The 20,766-nt window shown below is 42.3% G+C and overlaps 1 protein-coding gene across 3 annotated transcripts in view; it reads left to right on the top strand.

Moving 5' to 3' along the window:
- The first annotated feature begins 13,265 nt into the window (after positions 1 to 13,265).
- The window catches only part of CAST (calpastatin), a 118,956-nt gene continuing 111,455 nt past the window's right edge, over positions 13,266 to 20,766 (top strand). For 2 of the 3 annotated variants that reach the window (XM_087430013.1, XM_087430010.1), the window contains exon 1: positions 13,266 to 13,443. In XM_087430013.1, coding sequence (XP_087286139.1) covers positions 13,369 to 13,443 — 75 coding nt within the window. In that variant the 5' untranslated portion in view covers positions 13,266 to 13,368. Of the gene's footprint in view, positions 13,444 to 13,952; positions 14,109 to 20,766 lie in introns of those variants that run through there. The other variant, XM_087430012.1, reaches the window with a different exon arrangement.

Genomic DNA, 20,766 nt, shown 5'->3' with positions numbered 1-20,766 from the left:
TGTGCAAATTGCGTAAAGTAATTCTGCAAAGAAGTTTTTGAGGAGGAAGCATGTTAGAGGAGAATTGTCTGATTATTAATATTTAGTTTCAAATTCCAAGTCACAATTTATGATTTCTAGATGCAAAGAAAGAATATTAATATATTTACTTCAAGAAGCAGTGTATTAGGATAGGATAGGCTATAGCATAGTAACCAACAAACCTGAAACTTCAGTGGCCAATCACTTAAAAGTACATTTCTTTCTCATGCAAAGTCCACTGCAGGTCGAGTGACTGCCCAAGGCAGCTTGCTTTCAAGTGATCCGTGCTGTTCTCATCTTATAACGTCATCATCACAACCCAAGGCCTACAGCAGGGGAAAGGAGAATGTGTGGAAAATTCATAACCACTCTTTTATGCTTCAATATCGAAGTGACCTATATCACTTGCACTTCCAGCCCATTGGCCAGAGCTATTCACAAGGCAACTCCATTTACAAGGGAGTCTGGGATATGAGGAGGAGCACATGGATATTTGGTGAACATTAAATATCTCTAGCACAGGCTGAAAGCATGGATACAAAGCCTGGCTCTGCCATTTACTGTGTAATCTATTTAACCTCTCTGTAACTCAGTTTCTTCAACTATAAGGTTAAGATACTAATAACATCTAACTTATGATGTTGTTATAAGGATTAGATGAGAATATTCAAATAAAGCATCTAGAACAGTGTCTGTCACAGAGAAAGTTCTGTGACTATTAGCTATTGTATCACCACCATTATTATTTAACTTGCTATGTCCCCAAGGATTTGGCTAATCTTCATTACCTCAAATGAAGGTGCAACACTACAGAAATGCATCACATTTGAATAGCATTTTACAGTTTGAACACTCACAATAAATCTATGAAGCATGCAAGATTAATATAATTCCCATTTCCCTGGTTAGGAAACAGCTCAGAAACTGCACAACTAGGCCAAGGTCACATCACTAGTTCTGGGAAGAAGACCAAAAACCAGGTCTCATGACTCTTTGGACAGACTTATCCACTGGCCCCAACTGACCAATCGAGACAGAAACAAAGGTGACAAAGATGGGTTGATCTGAGCCACAGAGCAGATGAATAAAGGAGAAAGAGTTAGAAATCTGGCCCCTTGACTTCAAATATTTAAGAGAAGTGTAAACAATGGAGCCTGGGAGAGGCTACATTCCCAGCCCCAAGCACCAGTGGCCTTTCTTGGGAGAAGAAACTTTAACCATGCCTATTGAAACACAATGTCTGCAATGTCAGACAGCTATAAGGTCAGGAATGCATAGTGACAGAGACACGTTGATATATTGTCCCTGTCAGAAACTAAGGGCTGAAGTGGGAGTCTGAGGCTCACTGACATAAAAAAACAAAAACAAAAAGAGGTTTTTAAAACAAATCAAGCAGCAAAAGGCTGAACTTTCTATCAGCTTTAAATCCTTTTAGCAATTGTATAAGATTAAACTATATGAAATCCCATCTCTGCAGGTCAAAATTTTTTAATATAGGCAACTGTAGATGGTTCAAGATAATATAATTGGAGTCGAGAGCTTGCTTCCCCTATGACTGCCTCGACTCCTCTAGCATGGTCATACATGTACAGAGCTACAAACTGCTTCTGCAACGAGAATATGAACAGTGCACCTACTGTGTGCTGACACTCTTCTAGGCCCTGGGGATAGACCAGCAAGCAAGAGAGATGGAGTCACTGCTCCATTAGTCAGACTTGGCTGAACAGGCCATCTTTACTGCGTGTGACTCCCAGAGCCAGGGCTTCAGAGTCAGTCCAGCCTGTGATGACTTCCTGGCTCTGTGTGCCCATGAACGAGTGTGTGTGTATATATATATTTATATATTCTTTCCCAGGTTCACACTGCAGAGGTACAGAATAAGTATTCTATAAATTGTAACTATTACATTTATTAGCACTTGTTGAAGGAACCCTCCCTTCAAAGATTTTACCATTTGAAGAAAAATAATATACAAATATAATAATTTAAGTGCTGAAAGTTCAACACACAGAGAGAAATAAATAGGTTCGTGAAGTCCAGAGGGTAAACTCGACACCATAGAGTACTCACGGGTGTGGCCAAGTGACCCTATTCTGAAAGGGATAGACTAGAAAGACCAACAAGGAAGTGAGTCTTCAGATAAGTTCTGAGAGTGAGTCTTAAAAGAAGAGAAGAAACAACTTGAGTAAAAAGATCCAAAGTCTTGTGGGAAATACAACCTAAAAGACCCATCAGTCCACACAGAGAGAAGTAATGTTCGAACCTTCCTTCCTAGGAAGGTTGTGGAAACACAACCTAAGGTGAAAAGGTAGTTACTCTTTCCAGACTAAATGCCAAATCAGAATTCAAATTCGCAAGCAGCATTTCCTAGGATAGGAAAGAACTGGAGACAGTCTGAGCTCATTTTGAACTGTGGTCTTTTAACTTGTGTCCAATTATTCCCCATCCTGAGGATACTAGTTGGCTAGGGCTGCCATAACAACAGCGAGGGCTGGCTCAGAACAACAGAAATTTATTCTGTCATAGTTCTGTTATAAATAACAGAAATTCATTCCGTTATAGTTCTGGAGGCTAGAAGTCCAAAAGCAGCATGTCAGCAGGGCGATGCTCCTGAAGGCCTCTCTCCCAGCTTACAGTAGCTCCTCAGCTATGGCAGCACAGCTCCATTCGGCACATGGCATTCTCCCTGTATGCACATCTATGTCCCAGTTTCTCCTTTTTATGACACCCATCACACTGGATTACGGCCCACCCTACTGACTTCATTTTAACTTGATTATCTCTGTAAAACCCTGTCTCCAAATAAAGTTGCATTCTGAGGTACGGGGTTAAGACTCCAACATATCTTTTTCGGAGGGACACAATTCTACCCATAACACTGAGAAAAAGGAAATTGATCTAACCATAAAAAGTGATATTGGCTAAAATAGTACAAAGTGATACCTCTTCGGAAATAATCCAAAATTCATATAAGTAAAAATCCAGGGGCCAGCCTGGCGGTGTAGTGGTTAAGTTCCCACGCTCCGCTTCGGCAGCCTGGGGTTCACAGGCCCAGATCCCAGGCGTGGACCTAAACACTGCTCATCAAGCCATGCCGTGGCAGGCATCCCACGTATAAATTAGAGGAAGATGGGCACGGATGTTAGCCCAGGGCCAATCTTCCTCAGCAAAAATAGGAGGACTGGCAACAGATGTTAGCTCAGGGCTAATCGTCCTCACACACACACACACAAATCCAATAAAGCGAAACAGCGTTACAAAGCAAAGAAGCTTTTTTGCAAGAAGGCCGTTTTCGCCACAGAACTATGCTATGTTGATCTGAAACAAAAGGCACCCTCAATGTATGCTTTTTTGCTACCTTCACCTTTGGAGTCTGAACTAGATCTCACTAACAAACACAATATGATGAATCCAAAAGGGTACTGTCGACCCGGCAGGGTGGAGAACTGAGTTGTTAACAGGGTTGTTTCTCCTTCACAGTTCTGTATATGTCACTAGGCAGCAACAAACCACCCAGCCATCCCTTCAACCTAATCCCATCACAAACAGGACAATTGTCCCCAGCGGAAAAGCCAAGCCACTCATAGAAACAAAAATAATCCAAGTCTCAAAATTATTCCAGAAGAAGATGGCCGGACAGGAGTTAGTGTGTTCGTTACAACTTTTGATTTGCTAGTTCACAACAGAGAGGTTGGGCATCAGTTAAGCTTCACCTTGGCCTCTTATTGTTCTGGTCAGTTATTTGTAGAAGCACAATTTGCTTCAACAAAGCAAAGTTGGAAATTTGGGGAATTCTAAATGGGAAAGTTGACCTGTAAGTTATACATGCACTGATATATAATATTTATTGATTGGTTATCTAGAATCACAATTGACAAAAAATACTGTGTATTGTTTTTTAAGAAATACGTTGAATAATAAAGAAAATATAGATAATGAAAGTTAAGTCTTCTTCCCACCTCATATCCCCAGTCTCCCAAGTTCCTCCCCAGAGGTATCTACTATTTGCCATTTTTTATGTATCATTCCAGAAATGGCCAATACAAGCAATACATAAGTGGTTATATGGATAATTTATAAAATATATATCCCTTTTTTATTTTTACGTAATACTAGAATACTACGTATACCGTTCTTCACGCTGCCTTTTTAGTTAACAACACATCTTGTAGGACAGTCCATATCAGCTCATAGGTATCGATCTTGTAAATGGCTGCACTATTATGTGATTGTTTCATACTACATTGCACTATTCCTTACTGGTGGCCAGTTAGCTGGATTCCAGTTTTTCAGTATTATAAACAGTGCTGTAATGAACAGTTTTGTATGTGTCTTTGTGCACGTACATTTGCAAGTATATTTCTTAGAGAAATTCCTAAAAGTTAAATCACTAGTGAAAAGATGTTTACAATTACATTTTTGACAGATACTTGCCAAATTGCCAGCCAAAATTGTTTCATCAATTTATATTCCAATTAGCAATATGAGATAGTACCTACTTCTCTACAATATTGCCAGTGCTGTGTATTGTTCATTTTTTTTGTCTTTCCCAGTCTAATAGGATAAAAATGGTATCTGATTGTGGTTTTAATATGTATTTGTCTTATTTGGAATCAGATTGAAGTGTCTTCTCACACGTTAACAAGCCATTTATATTCCTTTTTCTGTGAATTCTCTATTTGTATCCTTTGCGATGTTTCTATTGAATTGTTGATTATTGGTTTATAGTCATTTTTATGTTGTCTTTATTTATACATTTATTTTCTATGAGGAATTTTTAAATTTTAATGTAGTCAGATTTCTTAATCTTTGCCTTTAAAGCTTCCAGGTTTTGTGTCATATTTTAGAGAGAGCTTTCCAATATAAGATTATAAAAAGTATTCTCCCATATTGTCCTCTGGCACTCGCAAAGTTTGAGATAACTTTACAGTGTTTCCTCATTCAATGACATCTTAAAATAGAAAAGATAATCATTTAAAGGGAATTATACAAACTCACATTTCACCTCTTTGAAAGCAGCAGTCACACTCGTATTCGTATAATTTATAATATCTATCTTTCCAAAGGACTAGAATTTAAAAATTTTAAAGTTTAGGGCCGGCTCCGTGGCTTAGCGGTTAAGTGCGCGCGCTCTGATGCTGGCGGCCCGGGTTCGGATCCCGGGCGCGCCCCAAGGCACCACTTCTCCGTCCAGCGCGAGGCCGAGTCCCACGTACAGCAACTAGAAGGATGTGAACCTATGACATACAACTATCTGCTGGGGCTTTGGGGGGAAAAAAATGAATAAATAAAATCTTTAAAAAAAAAAAAAAAAAAAAATTTTAAAGTTTAGTATTAGACGTTAAAGAAAAAGAGAATCCAAGTTAATTGCAATAATCTTTGAAAATATTAAAAGTGAATATTACATTTGGAACAAAATAGGAATAATTTTCACATTTGAAAATAATCTGAGGGGCCAGCCCAGTGGTGTAGTGGTTAAGTTTGTGCGCTCCGCTTCAATGACCAGGTCCGCCGGTTTGGATCCCAGGCGCAGACATACACACTGCCTGACAAGCCATGCTGTGGCAGTGTCCCACATACAAAATTGAGGAAAACTGGCACAGATGTTAGCTCAGGGACAATCTTCCTCACCAAAAAAATAAAATAAAACAAAAAATAATAATCTGAGTGTGGGCTGGACTTAGACACCTGCTTCCCAAGAAAAGAGTATAGATAGGGAGAGATAGCAACTTTTCAGGGAGAAACCTGGGAAACACTGCCTTCCTCACCCAAGCATTCGAGGTTAACATCTCCAGCAATAATCGTGTGGATAGCATGGACCCTCAATACAATGTGATGATAAAGCCACTGACCACTGTAGTGCTCTTCCCCCAAACCACAGCTCCAGTCTAATCATGAGAAAAACATCAGATAAACTCAAAGTGAGTGACATCTACAAAACCTCTGACCAGCACTCCTCAAAACTGTCAAGGTCGCGAAAAACAAGGAAAGCCTGAAAAACTGTCACAGACCCCAGAAGACTGTAAGGAGATATGACTGTAGTGCGATGTCCTGGATTGGAACCTCAAACAGAAAAAAGACATTAGTGAAATAACTGATGAAATCCAAATAAAGTCTGGAGTTTAGTTTGGAGTAGTACATCAATGTTGGTTTCTTAGTTTTGAGAAATGTATCACGGTAATGTAAGATGGTGACATTCAGGGAAACTGAAGGTGGGAAGCTCTGTGCTATCTCTGCAACTTTTCTGTAAATCTAAAATTATTCCAAAATAACAATTTTATTAGAAAAATAGTTTTATGTTTAACAAGAATTGTCTGAGAATAAACACCCCTAAAATATTTGAAATAAATTTTTATTTGTAATAACCATTTTTAAAGGTTTAATTTTCCAGCAGTACATTCATCGCTTGAAATAGCTGATCAACATGCAGTGTGAACCTGCCAAGTAACAAAATGACTCCTGCCGTGAGCATGTTTCTAAAACCCTTGGAGGAACTGCAAACGTGAATAAGTAAACAGAAGATGAAGTGACCCACTTGTGCTGTAGAAGGATCTTAAAGCATCTTTTGAAATTCATAGATAGTCATTATGTTGAAGACAAGTTTGTAAGGAAGTATTTTTTTAATAACAATTGAAATATAATTCACATACTCTACAATTCATCATTTTAAGTATACAATTCAATGATTTTTAGTATATTCATAGACATGTAAGTCAACAGTCAATTTTAGGTCATTTTCATCACCTCACAAAGAAACCCAAACCCTTTAGGTGTCACTCTCCTGTCCTCACACCCCCACACCAGCCCTAAACAACTGCTAATCTACTTTCTACTTTCTGTCTCTATAGATTTGCCTATTCTGAACATTTCATATAAATGGAATCACATAATATATGAAATTTTGTGACTGGCTAAAAGTATTATTTTTATATTCTCCTGATATACTGTGAAGAACAGGTAACTAAAGTACCTTAGAAAAATTCACTTTTATCATGGCAGATATTAAATCACTATAATCTCAATCCCTCACCCCAAGGCATCATGCATCCCATCCATATGCAAACATTCCACTCCACATTCCATGATAAAGGTTGTTTTGTATATAGCAGAGAATAAATATAGAGTAGTAGTTAGGAGCACAGGCCAGAGAGCTAGACCACCTTCATCAAATGCTAATGCTGTCACTGAGCAGCTGTGTAATCCAGGGCAAATTATTCAACCTCTCTGGGCCTTAGTTTCCTCACCTGTAACCAGGGAGAAAAATGCTTCCTATCTCATAAGGGTGAAATGAGTGAATATATGTAAAGCCCTTAAAACAGTTCCTAGTACATAGAAAGTACTAGAAGTTTTTTATTTATTTACTGTCATTATCAACTGTGAGAGTCATTCAATACAAACAGTACCACAGTGATTAGACAGTTCTCCTCCTGACCTCCTGATCATATATGATGGAGACACTTCAATTGTAAGTATCTTTCTAAATTCCCCAGTCTATTTCTTTCATCTTTTAGAGAAGGAAGTCTAGCCTGGAAAAACCCAGTAATGTGTTCTTATTCATGCCATAAATATTTACTGAGGACATATTATGTGCCACGCATAGTCTCAAGTTCTGTGAATAAGACTGAAATGATCCTTTTCATCATGGAGTCTAGTGGTGGATGCAGATAAAAACAGTTATGACAGGGATCATAGAATATATTAATATTCACAATGATTTCACCTCCATAGGACCCTCTAGGAAGAATTATATCATTGTAGAAGGAAACAAGGAGGAGAAATAAGACAAGATAGCATCTTCCAGTTGGTTTTTGGAGAGTTTATAGAAGTTGCAGAGCATGGGGGAGATAATGGGAGTAAGATAAAGAGAGAAAGAATTTTTAAGATGTTTTGCTGAGTATTCAGATTGTCTGTCCACTCAGGCATTTTCAATTGCAGTAAAGGGATTGCAGTAAAGATTCAAATGCTTTTAATTACTTTTGGAACGCCGAACCTGTTTCTTTAAATATAAACTGCATTTAGGTTTGGGCCATGAGGTTCCTGGGCTTTATATGGGACTATAGACAGTTACAATATAATGCAGTGCTGGAGAAAGGTAGAGAGAGCTTTGGGAATGGGAAGGGAGGTATATTCCAGGGGAGGGGAAATGAACAAAGGCAGGCACTGGGAAGAGCCGGGAATGTTCTGGGATCTGAAAGCAGGAGGGCATGGCTGGAATACAGCGGTGTGAAGGCGCGAGGCTGAAGACAGGGCTGCCCGGTCAGATCCTGCAGGTCCTGGCAGGCCATATTAAGGGTCTAAATTTCATCCTGTTAGCACTGAGGAGCCATCAAGGACTGTAAACACTAAAAAGGGATGATTCATACAGTGCTAGTTAGCTGTTGGCCAGCAGATCACACTGAGAACCAAGCTCTTTTCATGAACCCACACCCCAGAGGACGAAAAGTTGTAAACCAAAAGGAAATTAGCAAGGAAAGCAGAAGACAGCTGAAGGCTCTTATAGCTTCCTTGCAAGCTGGGGGTGTCTCATACCTACCTCCTTGCCTGCTGCCAGACCTATAGAGTAATCTTGTTTTGTTTTAATACCACTAGACAAAAACTAGAAAACAAAAATTTTATTTTCCCTTTATTTCTAACCATTCTTAGGAATCAATTTGTAAAATCATTGTTTTTATATACCTTGAGACTAGTATTAACAGCATGGCTGCTCTGTGAAACAAATTGTTCTTCAGTGACCCCTCTTGAAGGCAAAAGTCATTGTAAAAGGGGGAGAAATTTAATTAAATGGGTAATATTTTCAAACCTAATGTTCCGTTATACAGCAACTTAACAGCATGTTTTCACAATATTTATTCCCTCCTCCATTCTCTTTGCAAAGTTTTCTGGTGTTATATAGCATGGAGAAGTGTAATGGATGTGATCAACTACTTGAATCCCCTTCAGCAATAAAAGAGCCATTGCCCGGCTCCTGGGAGTGGCACCAGCAGGAAGCCCTCATCTCTCAGCCCCATTTGAGGGTTGCCACAGCTTAGGGGAGCAAGCTCCCTCCCCTAAAGCCCTACTCCCTGCCCCCCAACCATATGTAAGGATTGGTCGATGCAGGCTTATAAAGGCTCAGCCCTCTCTCGCCGACCTTGGACGTCTCTAAAGGGCATCCCATCTTCATCCTTCCCTACAGGATTATCTGAGGCTTCTAGTGGATCTGCCTCCCAGCTCAGCTTCTCCCTTTGCCCATCCTTCCTTCCCTTCCACAGGTGCTGATCCCAAGAGCACTCCCTAATAAACTCCTGAAAAGGAGATATGATCTCAGTCCTCTTTTGTCCACACAGACAAGAAGCAAGACATTTCGTGATGCTGAAGAACAAGGCCTGAAGGTATTTTGCAGGTGTTTTACTATCTGGAGCACAGATAGTAAGAGAGACATAAAGGATGAGAAATGAAACCTGAGGGCCTAGCCACAGGTATGTGTGTGACTCAAGTTCTTGTTTGGCAGCAGTGAGAATTTAAAACTATTTCATCTGCTGTTTCTTCTCTTCCTTCTCTTCTTCCTCTGTCCCTCCATCCTTCCATCTCCATTCTTTCTTCCTCCCCCCACCCTATCTGCCATCCATGCACAAGCCCAATGTGATCTGAGAAGCACAGTGTCTTAGTCCATTTGGACTGCCTATAACAAAATAATAGAGACTGGGGAGCTTAGAAACAACAGAATGTATTTCTCACGGTCTGGAGGCTAGAAGTCCGAGATCGGAGTGCCCACATGGTTGGGTGAGGGCCCTCTTCAGAGTCATGGACTTCTCATTGTATCCTCACATGGTGGAAGGGGCAAGGGAGCTCTCTTGGGCATCTTTTATAAGGGCACCAATCCCAGTCATGAGAGCTCCATCCTCATGACCTAACACCTCCCAAAGGCCCCACCTACTAATGCCATCACGTTGGGCATTAGGATTTCAACATATGAATTTGTGGGGGACATAAACATTCAGACCATAGCACATGGCAAGGATCCTATGGTCTAAACATATTCTCCACCTGGCTAGCACATCTTCCTCTCCTTCATGCACAGAAATTCACCACTGAGGCCATTCTTCTGGATAATGCAACAGTCAGGGCATGAAGCTCCTACTTAGATACATGCATGTTATAAGGGAAAGGAGGCTCTGAGAGCCTTTCCATATTTTGCCTTTTTTTTTTTCTGGTTTACTCAGGAAAACATTACTATGGAGCAGAGCGAATTTGGCCGAGAGTCTCAAGATGGCAGATAGTACAGGTAAGTTTCAGTGGGATTGAAGGCACTTGGTTGTCAGCCAGAAGGCCCAGGTTTTCGCGGGGGAACTTCCCTTCCAGGGGTATGTGGTGGTGCAGAAAGAAATACCATCCGAAGTGGAGAGTACTGCCCAAACTGTGGGTACCTCAGAAAAACTCTGCCTCCTTCCCAATTTTACCCACTGTCTGTGTTACCCAAAAAAACCTCTCAGCTTTCAGATCAAATGGACACTCTTCATCCGTTGTCTGACCCACCCTTTGAGTGACATTTGACATTGTGGCCCAGCCGCTCCTTTTAGAAGCCCTTCCTCCCTTGGCCTTTGGCACCCACTTCTCTACCTGCTTCCGCCTCCTCAGGCTCCACTGGCTTCTTCTCTGGACTCCATCTTGTCTTTCTTTTTCTCATTTTACACATTTCCTGATGAGAAGTGATGAGTTTCTGAACAGGGACAGCAGTAGTGAAGATGAAGAGAACATAAAATGTGGAGATCACTCAGAGCAGGTTTCATCTCATTCAAGTCAACATGAGGTTTCAACTCACTCAAGTCAACCCTTAAGTCAACATCAGGGGAGGAAGCAGCCCCTGAGCTCCTTCCTCTCCCAGACTGCCCAGCCCTCGGTCAGAATGAGAAGCCCCTCCTCAGGATCCTACAATGCTCTTGGAATACCTCCGCTGGCCACCGTCACAGCGTTGTGGATTTATCTGTCTGTCTTTCCTACTGGACTATGAGGTCCTTGAGTGTAGGAGGTCCCTGGTACCTCCACAGAGCCTGACACATAGCAGGCATCCTGTTACTGAGTAAATAAAGGAATAAAACACAATATGTGCAAGTAAAAATGTAGCAAAAGTTGCCGTATATATTCAAAACAAGCTTTCCCAAGATGCTCAATGCTGATCCTGGTATCAAAGTTCCACATTCCTCACTGACTACAAGAGAAAGCGAAAACATCAGCCTCTTCTTCAACTTCTTTGACGTTCTTCTTGCTCATAGTCATCAATGTACTGTTTGCCCCATAACGTTCTGCTTATATGAGTTCCAGCTCTTGAGCAAAACCTAAGGCAAAGGTCATTATGTCTTATAGATTTTGATATCAACTATATCATGTAGCACAGTGTAGCTGCTTAGAAAATAAGTTGATAAATGTGTTGATTACTCCTGAACTTGGACCAGCAGCTCTAGTCAGCTGGGTGGGCTCCTTTTTATTTCCTGAACTGCCTTCACCCTTTCTTCTTCTGTCCACATCCCACCAGCCAGCCAGCCCGCTGAAGCCTCCTTGCCCTTCCTATAATCACCAAACCCCTCAAAACGCCAAACTCCTGAAGCATATTTGTATTAGTCACACGCTCTATGTCACCCAAATGACCCTGTGTTACAAACGCCACATGAGCTAAGCTGTAAGTCCCTGGAGGGCAGGGAATGTGTATTTTTAATCTTTATATTATTGCTCCCTCTACAATTCCTTTCACAATGCTTGACATGGAAGCCTTTCAAGAAATATAGAACTAACCGGTTTAAGTTCAATTTTAAATACTCCGTTAGAAAATACCTCAAACTTCAGTGGGTACCATTCTTCTTCCAGAGTTAGGATAATGTACTTAGGGATCTAGAACCTGAATCTAGGCCCTCTAGTCTCCCAAGTAAGGAAATGGTTCCAGTTCCTGAGCCCTGAGGTGGGGCTGCCTATCTCCTCACCCCCATTGTTTATGTGTTTGTTTAAATCGCTGGTGACAATCATAAAAGCATTTTTTTCAGGCTTATGACGTATTTTCCCCAATTATGAATGTAATTCATGCCACCAATCTATTTTCCTTGAATGGACAATGATAAATCCCCTATCCAAGTTGTTTCATGTTTATCTGTCAATTCCTGCACTGCAGCCTGTTGGTTGGAAATACTAGATACAAAGATAATAGAACTCTTTAAGAGGCAATACATTTAAATCATCCCTCCCTGCTCCTCCCATTAAGAATGAAGCTAGCCAGTCCATTTAATAAAGGGAAGTCAGAATCCCTAAAAATGATAGTGTAGGAGGAAGCAAGAGTTCCATTCTGCCAAGCTCAATATATCATGACAAATCTTTTCCTATAACCTGTCCTCCCTCTCTCCAATTGTCTAAATCACAACACTGCAGAGAGCAGCCACCCCTAGGCACGCCATTGTAGGGTAACAGGTTTTTTCTGTCGGGTCTGATCACAAATCTGCAGCAACCACAGGCTGACAGCGTTTGTAAAGGAGCGTTTTCTAGTCAGGCTTGTTATATTTCACTTCCAGTCCCAAACCAGGAAGTGCTGTTTAAGATGAGCCAAAGACAAAAGCAATCCAGCTTCCGAAACAAAACCCGCCAGGCTTCAGACAGGCTATAGGGGTTTAAATTGGGGACTGTTCTTGGATTTGGATTGGAACCTACAGCTTCCTACCCACAAGACATCATTAAACTTTCAAAATTGCTCTCCCAAAATCCAAACTAAAATGACAAAAATACACAGGCACGCACACACACACCCACAGACCAATTTGTTTTTGTGATCCGCTTCCTTATCTAGACGGTCCAGGCTTGAGCCAGATTGGAGTTGGTAAATTCTTCCCCTAGCTAAACTAGGGCAGATTGCAGAAAAGGTGTCTAATCTCGAGGTTCTTCGGGAGAAGTGTCCAGGCGTACACTGGCCACGCCCGGGTCCGGCTCTCCCGTTGCGCAACTGCAAGCTAAGTCTGGGCAAGTCGAAGGAGGAACCCTGAGACCTTCAGCCCCTCCTCTCTGTGACCCACGGGGAACCCAGCAGTCCTGGGTGGCGGGGAGGGTCACGGGGGGAGGACTCGGGACCGAGGGTGTTAAGTTTCAGGCAGGGAGCCCGGGACCGCTGCAGCGGGGGCCCCAGCCCGCGGCGGGCAGGAAGGGGAGGACCCAGCGGGGCGAGGGGGAGCCCCGGCGCGGGCTCGGGGCTGGGTCGGAAAAGCTGCCTCACGGGCGCGCCCGCCGGCCCCTCCGGTCCCTCCCTCTTTCCCTCCCTCCCAGCGCTCCCCGCCCGGGCCTCCCTTCCAGTCTCCGCTGCGCCCTCCCGGAGGCAGCGCTCCCCGCGGCCTCGCCATGTCCCAGCCGGGCCAGAAGCCCGCCGCCTCCCCGCGGCCCCGGCGCGCTGCAGCGGCCCGCCACACCCAGGAGGTGAGTGGCGCTCCCGCAGGAGCCGCAGGGCTGAGCGCTGGGAGGACTCCGGCCCGTGGGCCCCTCCTCTAGGCCTAGCCTGCCTGGCCTGCTGCCCCGGGCGCCCCTCCCCAGGCCGAAGAAGGGCCCGGGGCTCAGTGCCTGCGGCCGGGCAGGTGGCTGGAGGTGGCCGGGATTCCCGGGCCAGGGCCAAGCGTGCTGGGCGTGGCGCGAGCTGCATAGGGGGTGGCCCGCGTCGAGAAAAGTTGTTTGGTGAGACGTGAGTGAAACGAGGATGGAGATGAAAGGGGAATAAAGTTCTTCGGGACCCCCAGAGCGGGTAGGGTAGTTTAACTGGACGGCGGGCCCCTGCCTTCCGTATACGATCCGGGCTCCAGGGCGTGGCTGCCTGCAGAAATAACACATCTTCCCTAACCAGCCCCGAGCCAAATGGGGCGGGGCGGGGCCAGTCCGGCGGGGGCGGGGCCTTCGTCGGGCCCCGCCCAGGCCCGCCCACCTGACAGCTGCGGGGCTTGAAGAGCTCAGCACCGTCCAGGTCCAGACACGCGGAGTGCAAGCCTGGGGCCCCGTGCACAGCGCCCCGCGTCCGTGCTGGGTCCTCTGCCGCGCGACTCAGAGCCAAACCGGTTGTCGCCATGGCATTCGCAAGCTGGTGGTACAAGACGGTAAATAGGAGCGATCGTGCCTGGGCAGGACCGGGAGGGGAATGTGTTTGCCTTTCTGGGAGTGTGGACGAGTTATTGTCCGGGGTTTGGCGGGGTAAGGGTGGGGACCGGGTACGACCTCCTCTCAGACCTTCAGGTGAGCCTCCGGGAGAGGCCGAGACTCACCCAGTCGTGGTATGTGGGAGCGCGCCCGGACGTGCGAGTCGGTGTGAGCAGACGCACCAGGCTCCGGCTCTCACTCTTCAGTTGAATGGAACAGGAATTGTTGCTGGAGGAATTCCGCCCCTGGACGCGGATTCCTGAATGAACTAGGGCTGAGCTCACAAGAGCTCAGATCTCGTGTTTTTACTTTTTTTAACCCATAAGTAAAGCTCCAGACTTTTAGAGGAACGTTGTTGGACGTGCATTCTCCAACGCAGAGGACAGGCAGCCTGGATGGGAGGCAAGGAGAAAACCCAAAACTCCAAGGAGCAGAAGCCAGTGAGATCAAGACCCCAGTTGAGAATGAGAGAGAGAGAGAGATACAGAGAGAGCCAGCGAGCTGCTCGGTACTTTTGGATAAGGGGTACAGATGTTCCATTTGTTTACTGCATTGAATGCCTGCCCAACCACTTAGGTGTGATATCCAGTCGAGCTGGCACTTGTAATGTTTTGGAATCCATAAGCATGATTTAATGTTAGATTGCTTCCCCCCCAAAAAATACACAAAAGTTTTATTGACAGAGTCAAAATATTTTGTCCCACTGATTTATGTTGAGAATTTTAAAAAATTGGTTAAGCACACCTCTCTCTTTCTCAGAATGTGTTATTGGAAAAAGCAAGGATGTTGTTATCAGACACTTTGGAGAGAAACCTTGTGTTGGAATCAGAAAGCTGTCACTTACCAGTCAATGGAGGTTCACTGAGCATCTACTATGGGCCAGGCCCAGTACTAGCCCCCAAGTACACGGTGGAGAACAAGTCAGAGTCCTTGTTCTCAAACGGCAGTGAGTCCACCTTTTGGAACCTGTTTCCACATCTATAAAATGGGGGTGATAATAGGCACCACGTAAGAGTTGGTAAGGACTAATTAGATTCATGAATCAAAGTACCATACCCACATACCTTTCGTGATTGGGAATTCCAGCTTCCCTTGAGATATTTCCTCACGAATATTTCCCATTACATTTTCTGGACTTTTAAAATGTAACTTCTTATTGATATGCTAAAAGCAAAAGTTTGCTTTGAGTCATTATTGTTCTAAGGTTCTTATCAAAATGTACCACATGAATTATCTGCAAATATAAATGGCAGTAGTTCGGAGTTGACATCAGACTTCTCCTTCCAAATTCATGATTCTCTAAAGAAAATTATGCTGGAATATTTGGATGAAAGTAGTTTGTCTGTACTTTTAACCCTGTTATGTTTAGGTGTAGTCTGACATTTTTACTAATACCTCTCATAGAATCCAGTTTTGGCACTATTATAAAAATTGTTTGCTAGTAGGAACCTCCTAGAATCAGCAATATGCCTGTAATCAAGCTTTGACTTTTCCCAAACCAATGCTGTCCAACAGAAATACAGTGTGAGCCACACATGTAATTTTAAATTTTCTGGTAGCTACATTAACAAAAGCAAAAAGAAACAGGTGAAATTAATGCTAATAATATATTTTATTTAACCCACTATATTCCAAACATTATTATTTTAAAATGTAATCAATGTTCAAATCATTGAGATATTTTACATCTTCTTTTTCATATTAATTCTTAGAAATCAGTGTATATTTTGTGCTTACAGGACAACTCAATTCACATTTGCCACATTTCAAGTGCGGTCGATAAGCACAGCTACAGGACTGGACAGGACAGCTCTAGACATGGGTTCCTCTCCATTTTTGATTGGTGGTTGTCGGAGGTGATCACAGACCATTTTGAGAATTAAATGAAAGTTATGGACCATTTTCCCACTACAAAATATGCACATTCATGCACAAAAGCCCACCCATAAATCTGTGGAGCCAATTTATAACATACATACATATGTCATATAATATATGTATGTATGTATTATATATTATATATATACATGCTCCTGGTAAATCCTGTAACTAAAATATCTTAAGTGGGATCCTTTAAATACTAAAAAAGATTTTAATAACCTAACTTTAAAATTTTAGGCACAATAAAATAAAATAATTAAAAGATGTATCTAAGGTGTGTTTGTTTAAGGGAGGGCCACCTATACAGCTAGTCTGTGAAACATTGCAATGTACATTTCCACATTGAATACCATCAATATCTTTGATCTTATCTTCTGTAGAATTATGTAGTCATAGTAAAAAAAAAAAAAAACAACTTTGGAAAGCTAAATTTGAGGAACATCTGATGAGCATCATAATGATGAAGCATGAAGGAGAGGAAATTTGGTTTACACCAGTAATCACATTCCTGAGTCATAAGTTGACTTGATTAGACCGTGTTAATTAAAGGTGTTTCTTAGCCTAATTAGACCCATGGGTCCAGTGGCAGCATGATCAAGGAGCCCAGTCATTTGGGAGGCCCCATCCTTGCAGCCAGCCTGAGAATGTCACAAGCCTTCCATGGCAGGACAGACCATTTGTCTGCAATGACTTGTAGGAGTAAGGAATGCAAATTATAGGGTCTGCAAAGAGGATTTAGGGTGTTGGGAGAATGGAGGTCACACACCACTTTCCTCTTTTGGTTGGCAGTTTCTGAATTGGGTTGCTTCCCGTTGCAGGTAAGACTTTTAAACTAGGAGTAACATCTGATGATACTGTTCTTTAATCAGTTTTGACACTTCCCAGAAAGTTAAATATATTCTACAAGTGCTTTTTAAAGAATGATGTAGCTTGCTGGGAATGGAAACAGTGGGTGGTCATTTGAGATTCCAAGGTGAATGGGTGGGTAATTAGTTCTAAGTAGGTTGTCTCAGTGGAATACAAGACTTCTCTAAGAAGCCCATCTTTATTCTATTTTTTCCTAGAGGTTTTTTTTAATGATTATTATTGTGGTAAAATATACATAAAATTTACCCTCTTAACCGTTTTTAAGTGTAAATTTCAGTGGAATTAAGTACATTCGTATTCTTATGCAACCGTCACCACCATCTATCTCCAGAAGTCTTTTTGTCTTGCAAAACTAAAACTCTGTACACGTGAAACAATAAATCCCATCCAGTTTACATACATACATTCTAATACATAGCATTGAATTCAAGCATTTGTGTTCCTTACCATTTTGTTTTTTTGTAAGGAAGATCAGCCCTGAGCTAACATCCATGCCAATCCTCCTGTTTTGCTGAGGAAGATTGGCCCTGGGCTAACATCTGTGCCCATCTTTCCTCCACTTTATATGGGATGCTGCCACAGCATGGCCTGACTAGTGGTGCACTGGTGCGTGCCCGGGATCCGAACCCGAGCTGCCAGCAGTGGAGTGTGTGCACTTAACCGCTATGCCCCAGGGCCAGCCCCGATTTTCTTTTTTTTAGTCTATTGTAAGAACATTTAATGTGAGATCTACCCTCAACAAATTTTTAAGTGTACAGTACATTATTGTTAACTATAGGTACTATGTTGTACAGCAGATCTCTAGAGCTTATTCATCTTGCTTGACTGAAACTTTATGTTTATTGATTAGTAAGTTCCCATTCCTTTCTCCCCTAGTCCTTGGCATCTACCATTCTACTTTCTGTCTCTATGATTTTGACTACTCTAGGAACCTCATATAAGTAGAATCATACAGTATTGGTCTTTTTATGACTGGCTTATTTCACTTAGCATAATGTTCTCAAGATTCATCTATGTCATAGCATATGTCAGAATTTCCTTCCTTTTAAAGGCTGAATAATATTCCATTGTGTATATATATACCACATTTTGCTTATCCATTCATCTGTCCGGTTGCTTCCATGTTTTAGCTATTTTTGAGGAACCACCTTGCTGTTTTCCACAGTGGTTGTATCATTTGATATTCCCACCACCAGTACACAAGGGTTCCAATTTTTTCACATGCTCGCCAATACTTGTCCCATTACCTTCTGACCTCTAAGCTTTCTGATGAGAAATCTGATGAGTAATCTTGTTAAGTAGCCCTTGTATGTGATGTCATTTTTTTTTTCCTGCTTTCAGGATTCTCTCTTTGTCTTTGTCTTTGAACAGTTTGATTATAATGTGTCTTCATGGGGATTTCTTTGAGTTCATCATACTTGAAGTTCGTTGAGCTTCTTGGATGTTTATATTCATGGCTTTCATCTAATTTGGGAAGTTTTAGGTCATTATTTCTTCATATAATCTCTCTGCCCCTTTTTCTCTCTCTTCTCCCTCTGGGACTCCCACAATGTGTATGTTGGTCTACTTGATGGTATCTCTCAGCTCCCTTAGGTTCTGTTCACTTTTCTTCAATCATTTTTCTTGCTGTTCTTCAGAGTCCATAACTTCAATTGTCCTATTTTCAAGTTTGCTGGTTCTTTCTTCTGCCTGTTCAAATCTGCTTTTGAATCCCTCTAGTGAATTTTTCATTTCAGTTATTGTACTTCTCCACTCTAGAATTTCTTTCTGGTTTCCTTTTAGGTCATCTATCTCTTTATTGATATTTCCATTTTGTTTGTACATCATTTTCTTGACTTTTTCTACATCTTCCTTTAGTTCTTTGAACATCTTTAAGACAATTTGTTTTAAAGTCTTTTTCTAGTAGATCTGCCATCTGCTCTTTCTCTTTTGCTTTATTTTTTCTTTGAATGGGTGATACGTCTCTGTTTCTTTGAATGCCTTGTGATTTTTTTGCTTGAAAACTGGACATTTGAGGGGCCGGCCCGGTGGCACAAGCAGTTAAGTGTGCACGCTCTGCTGCAGCGGCCCAGGGTTCGCCGGTTCGGACCCCCGGCACGCACTAATGCACCACTTGGCAAGCCATGCTGTGGCAGTGTCCCATATAAAGTGGAGGCAGATGGGCATGGATGTTAGCCCAGGGCCAGTCTTCCTCAGCAAAAAGAGGAGGATTGGCAGATTTTAGCTCAGGGCCAATCTTCTTCACAAAAAAAAAAAAAGAAGAAAACTGGACATTTGAGTCTAACAGTGTGGTAGCTCCAGAAAGCAGATTCTCCCCCTTCCCCAGGCTTTGCTGTTTTTGTTTTGTTTTGTTTTTCTGATTGTTGCAGACTGTCTCTGTGCTGAGGTTTAGTCTGAAGTGTAAACTTAAGATCTTCTCATTTCTTTCCTGAGCCTGCTTCTTCCTCTGGGCGTGTGTGGTGACTGTCTAATTCTCCCATATATTCAGTTGCTTTTGAATGTCTTATTCTTTACCATCTGGCTCCTAAAAGGGAAAAAAGAGAAAAATTAACTATGGAAAGGAGGGGTGCCAGTCCTTTAAGTCCCCTGAAAGTTGTCTCAGTTGGAGGGGAAGGGGCTTGCAACAATGCTTCCCCGTCACTGTGTCTGCAACTCCGTGAGCAGAGCAGCAATCAGTCATCAGAATCCAGATCACCAGTAGTTGGAGGGCAGAGTCCTTATTTCCCATGCTGGATCCCCCAAACTTCATGCAAGCTGTTCTCCACTACACAGCTGCCTGCCATGGACTGGGGAATGGGGAGTGGGTAGCTGTGCTGAGCTAAGAGATGAAATTGATGGAAATTAACCAAAACTTATCCCAGCCTTCCCCTGGAAGTTGTAAGCTTTCAGTAGACTCCAGAGTTTCAAAGTAGTTATATCTGACAGATTCTGCCGCTCAGATTTTTGTCTAGGTGGAGAGGTGGATTCCTGGTGCCTCATACTCCACCATCTTCCCAGAATCCTCTCTCTCTGGTGTTTTAAGGATGGAAATCCTGTTAATGTGATTCCAAAGTTCTGTTCTTCAAGTTGTCTCATTTTCTTTTCATAAAAACTTACCCAGAAAGCTTACAGCTACCACAAAGGAAGAAAAAAGTGTATCGGGTATCCTTCAGTTAAGAAAAATGCAAAACAACTCCATCCAATGAACGCTGTTTATGTAAGTTGCCTCCTCAGATGGGAGAGTCATTTAACTCAGGAAGAAAAAGGATTCTATGGTTAGAGTTTCCTAAAAATGTGTTTCCTAAAAATGTATCCCCACATTTTGACTGTGGAGAACTCATAAAACACACGAATGATTTGGTAAAGGTCAAAGATGTTCACAGTTGCTTATTGTCCACCTACTATGTGTTAGGTTCTATACAGGGTGCTGTGGACACAAAAATTGTAGATGGTCCATGCCTGGTCTTCTCTTGCATTTCTTATAGATAAAAACCACAACTATATCCTAATGTTTACTACAAAAGCAACAAAGTAACTATTGAAATTCTTATGATGTCTTCTTTGACTTAGAGAAAATTCAGAAAGCTTACTGCAGGTAGATCCCAGAGGCTAAAGGTGGGAGAGAGGCAATTTGATGGTACCTCTGAAAACTGGACAAAAAAGAGCATGTTCCTGTACAGTGCCACCTTGGCATACCCACCAGAATGTTAAAATGTTACAAAAATGCATACATGGAGTTCAGGTGAAACATCAGGATTTCAGAATTCTAGCTATGCAGCTAATCCTTAATATGTGTCTTCTTTTATATGAGAATCCCAAAGAAGATTATTTATAACTTTATAGTTTGATAACAGACATTTTTAGAGGAGCATAAAGATATCGTGTATTGAA

Source organism: Ceratotherium simum, chromosome 4 (assembly GCF_057802395.1).
Source record: "Ceratotherium simum simum isolate JZ-2026a chromosome 4, ASM5780239v1, whole genome shotgun sequence".
Classification (NCBI taxonomy): domain Eukaryota; kingdom Metazoa; phylum Chordata; class Mammalia; order Perissodactyla; family Rhinocerotidae; genus Ceratotherium; species Ceratotherium simum.
The sequence above is the reverse complement of the archived record's forward strand: the minus strand, read 5'-3'. Positions and strand labels throughout refer to the sequence as shown.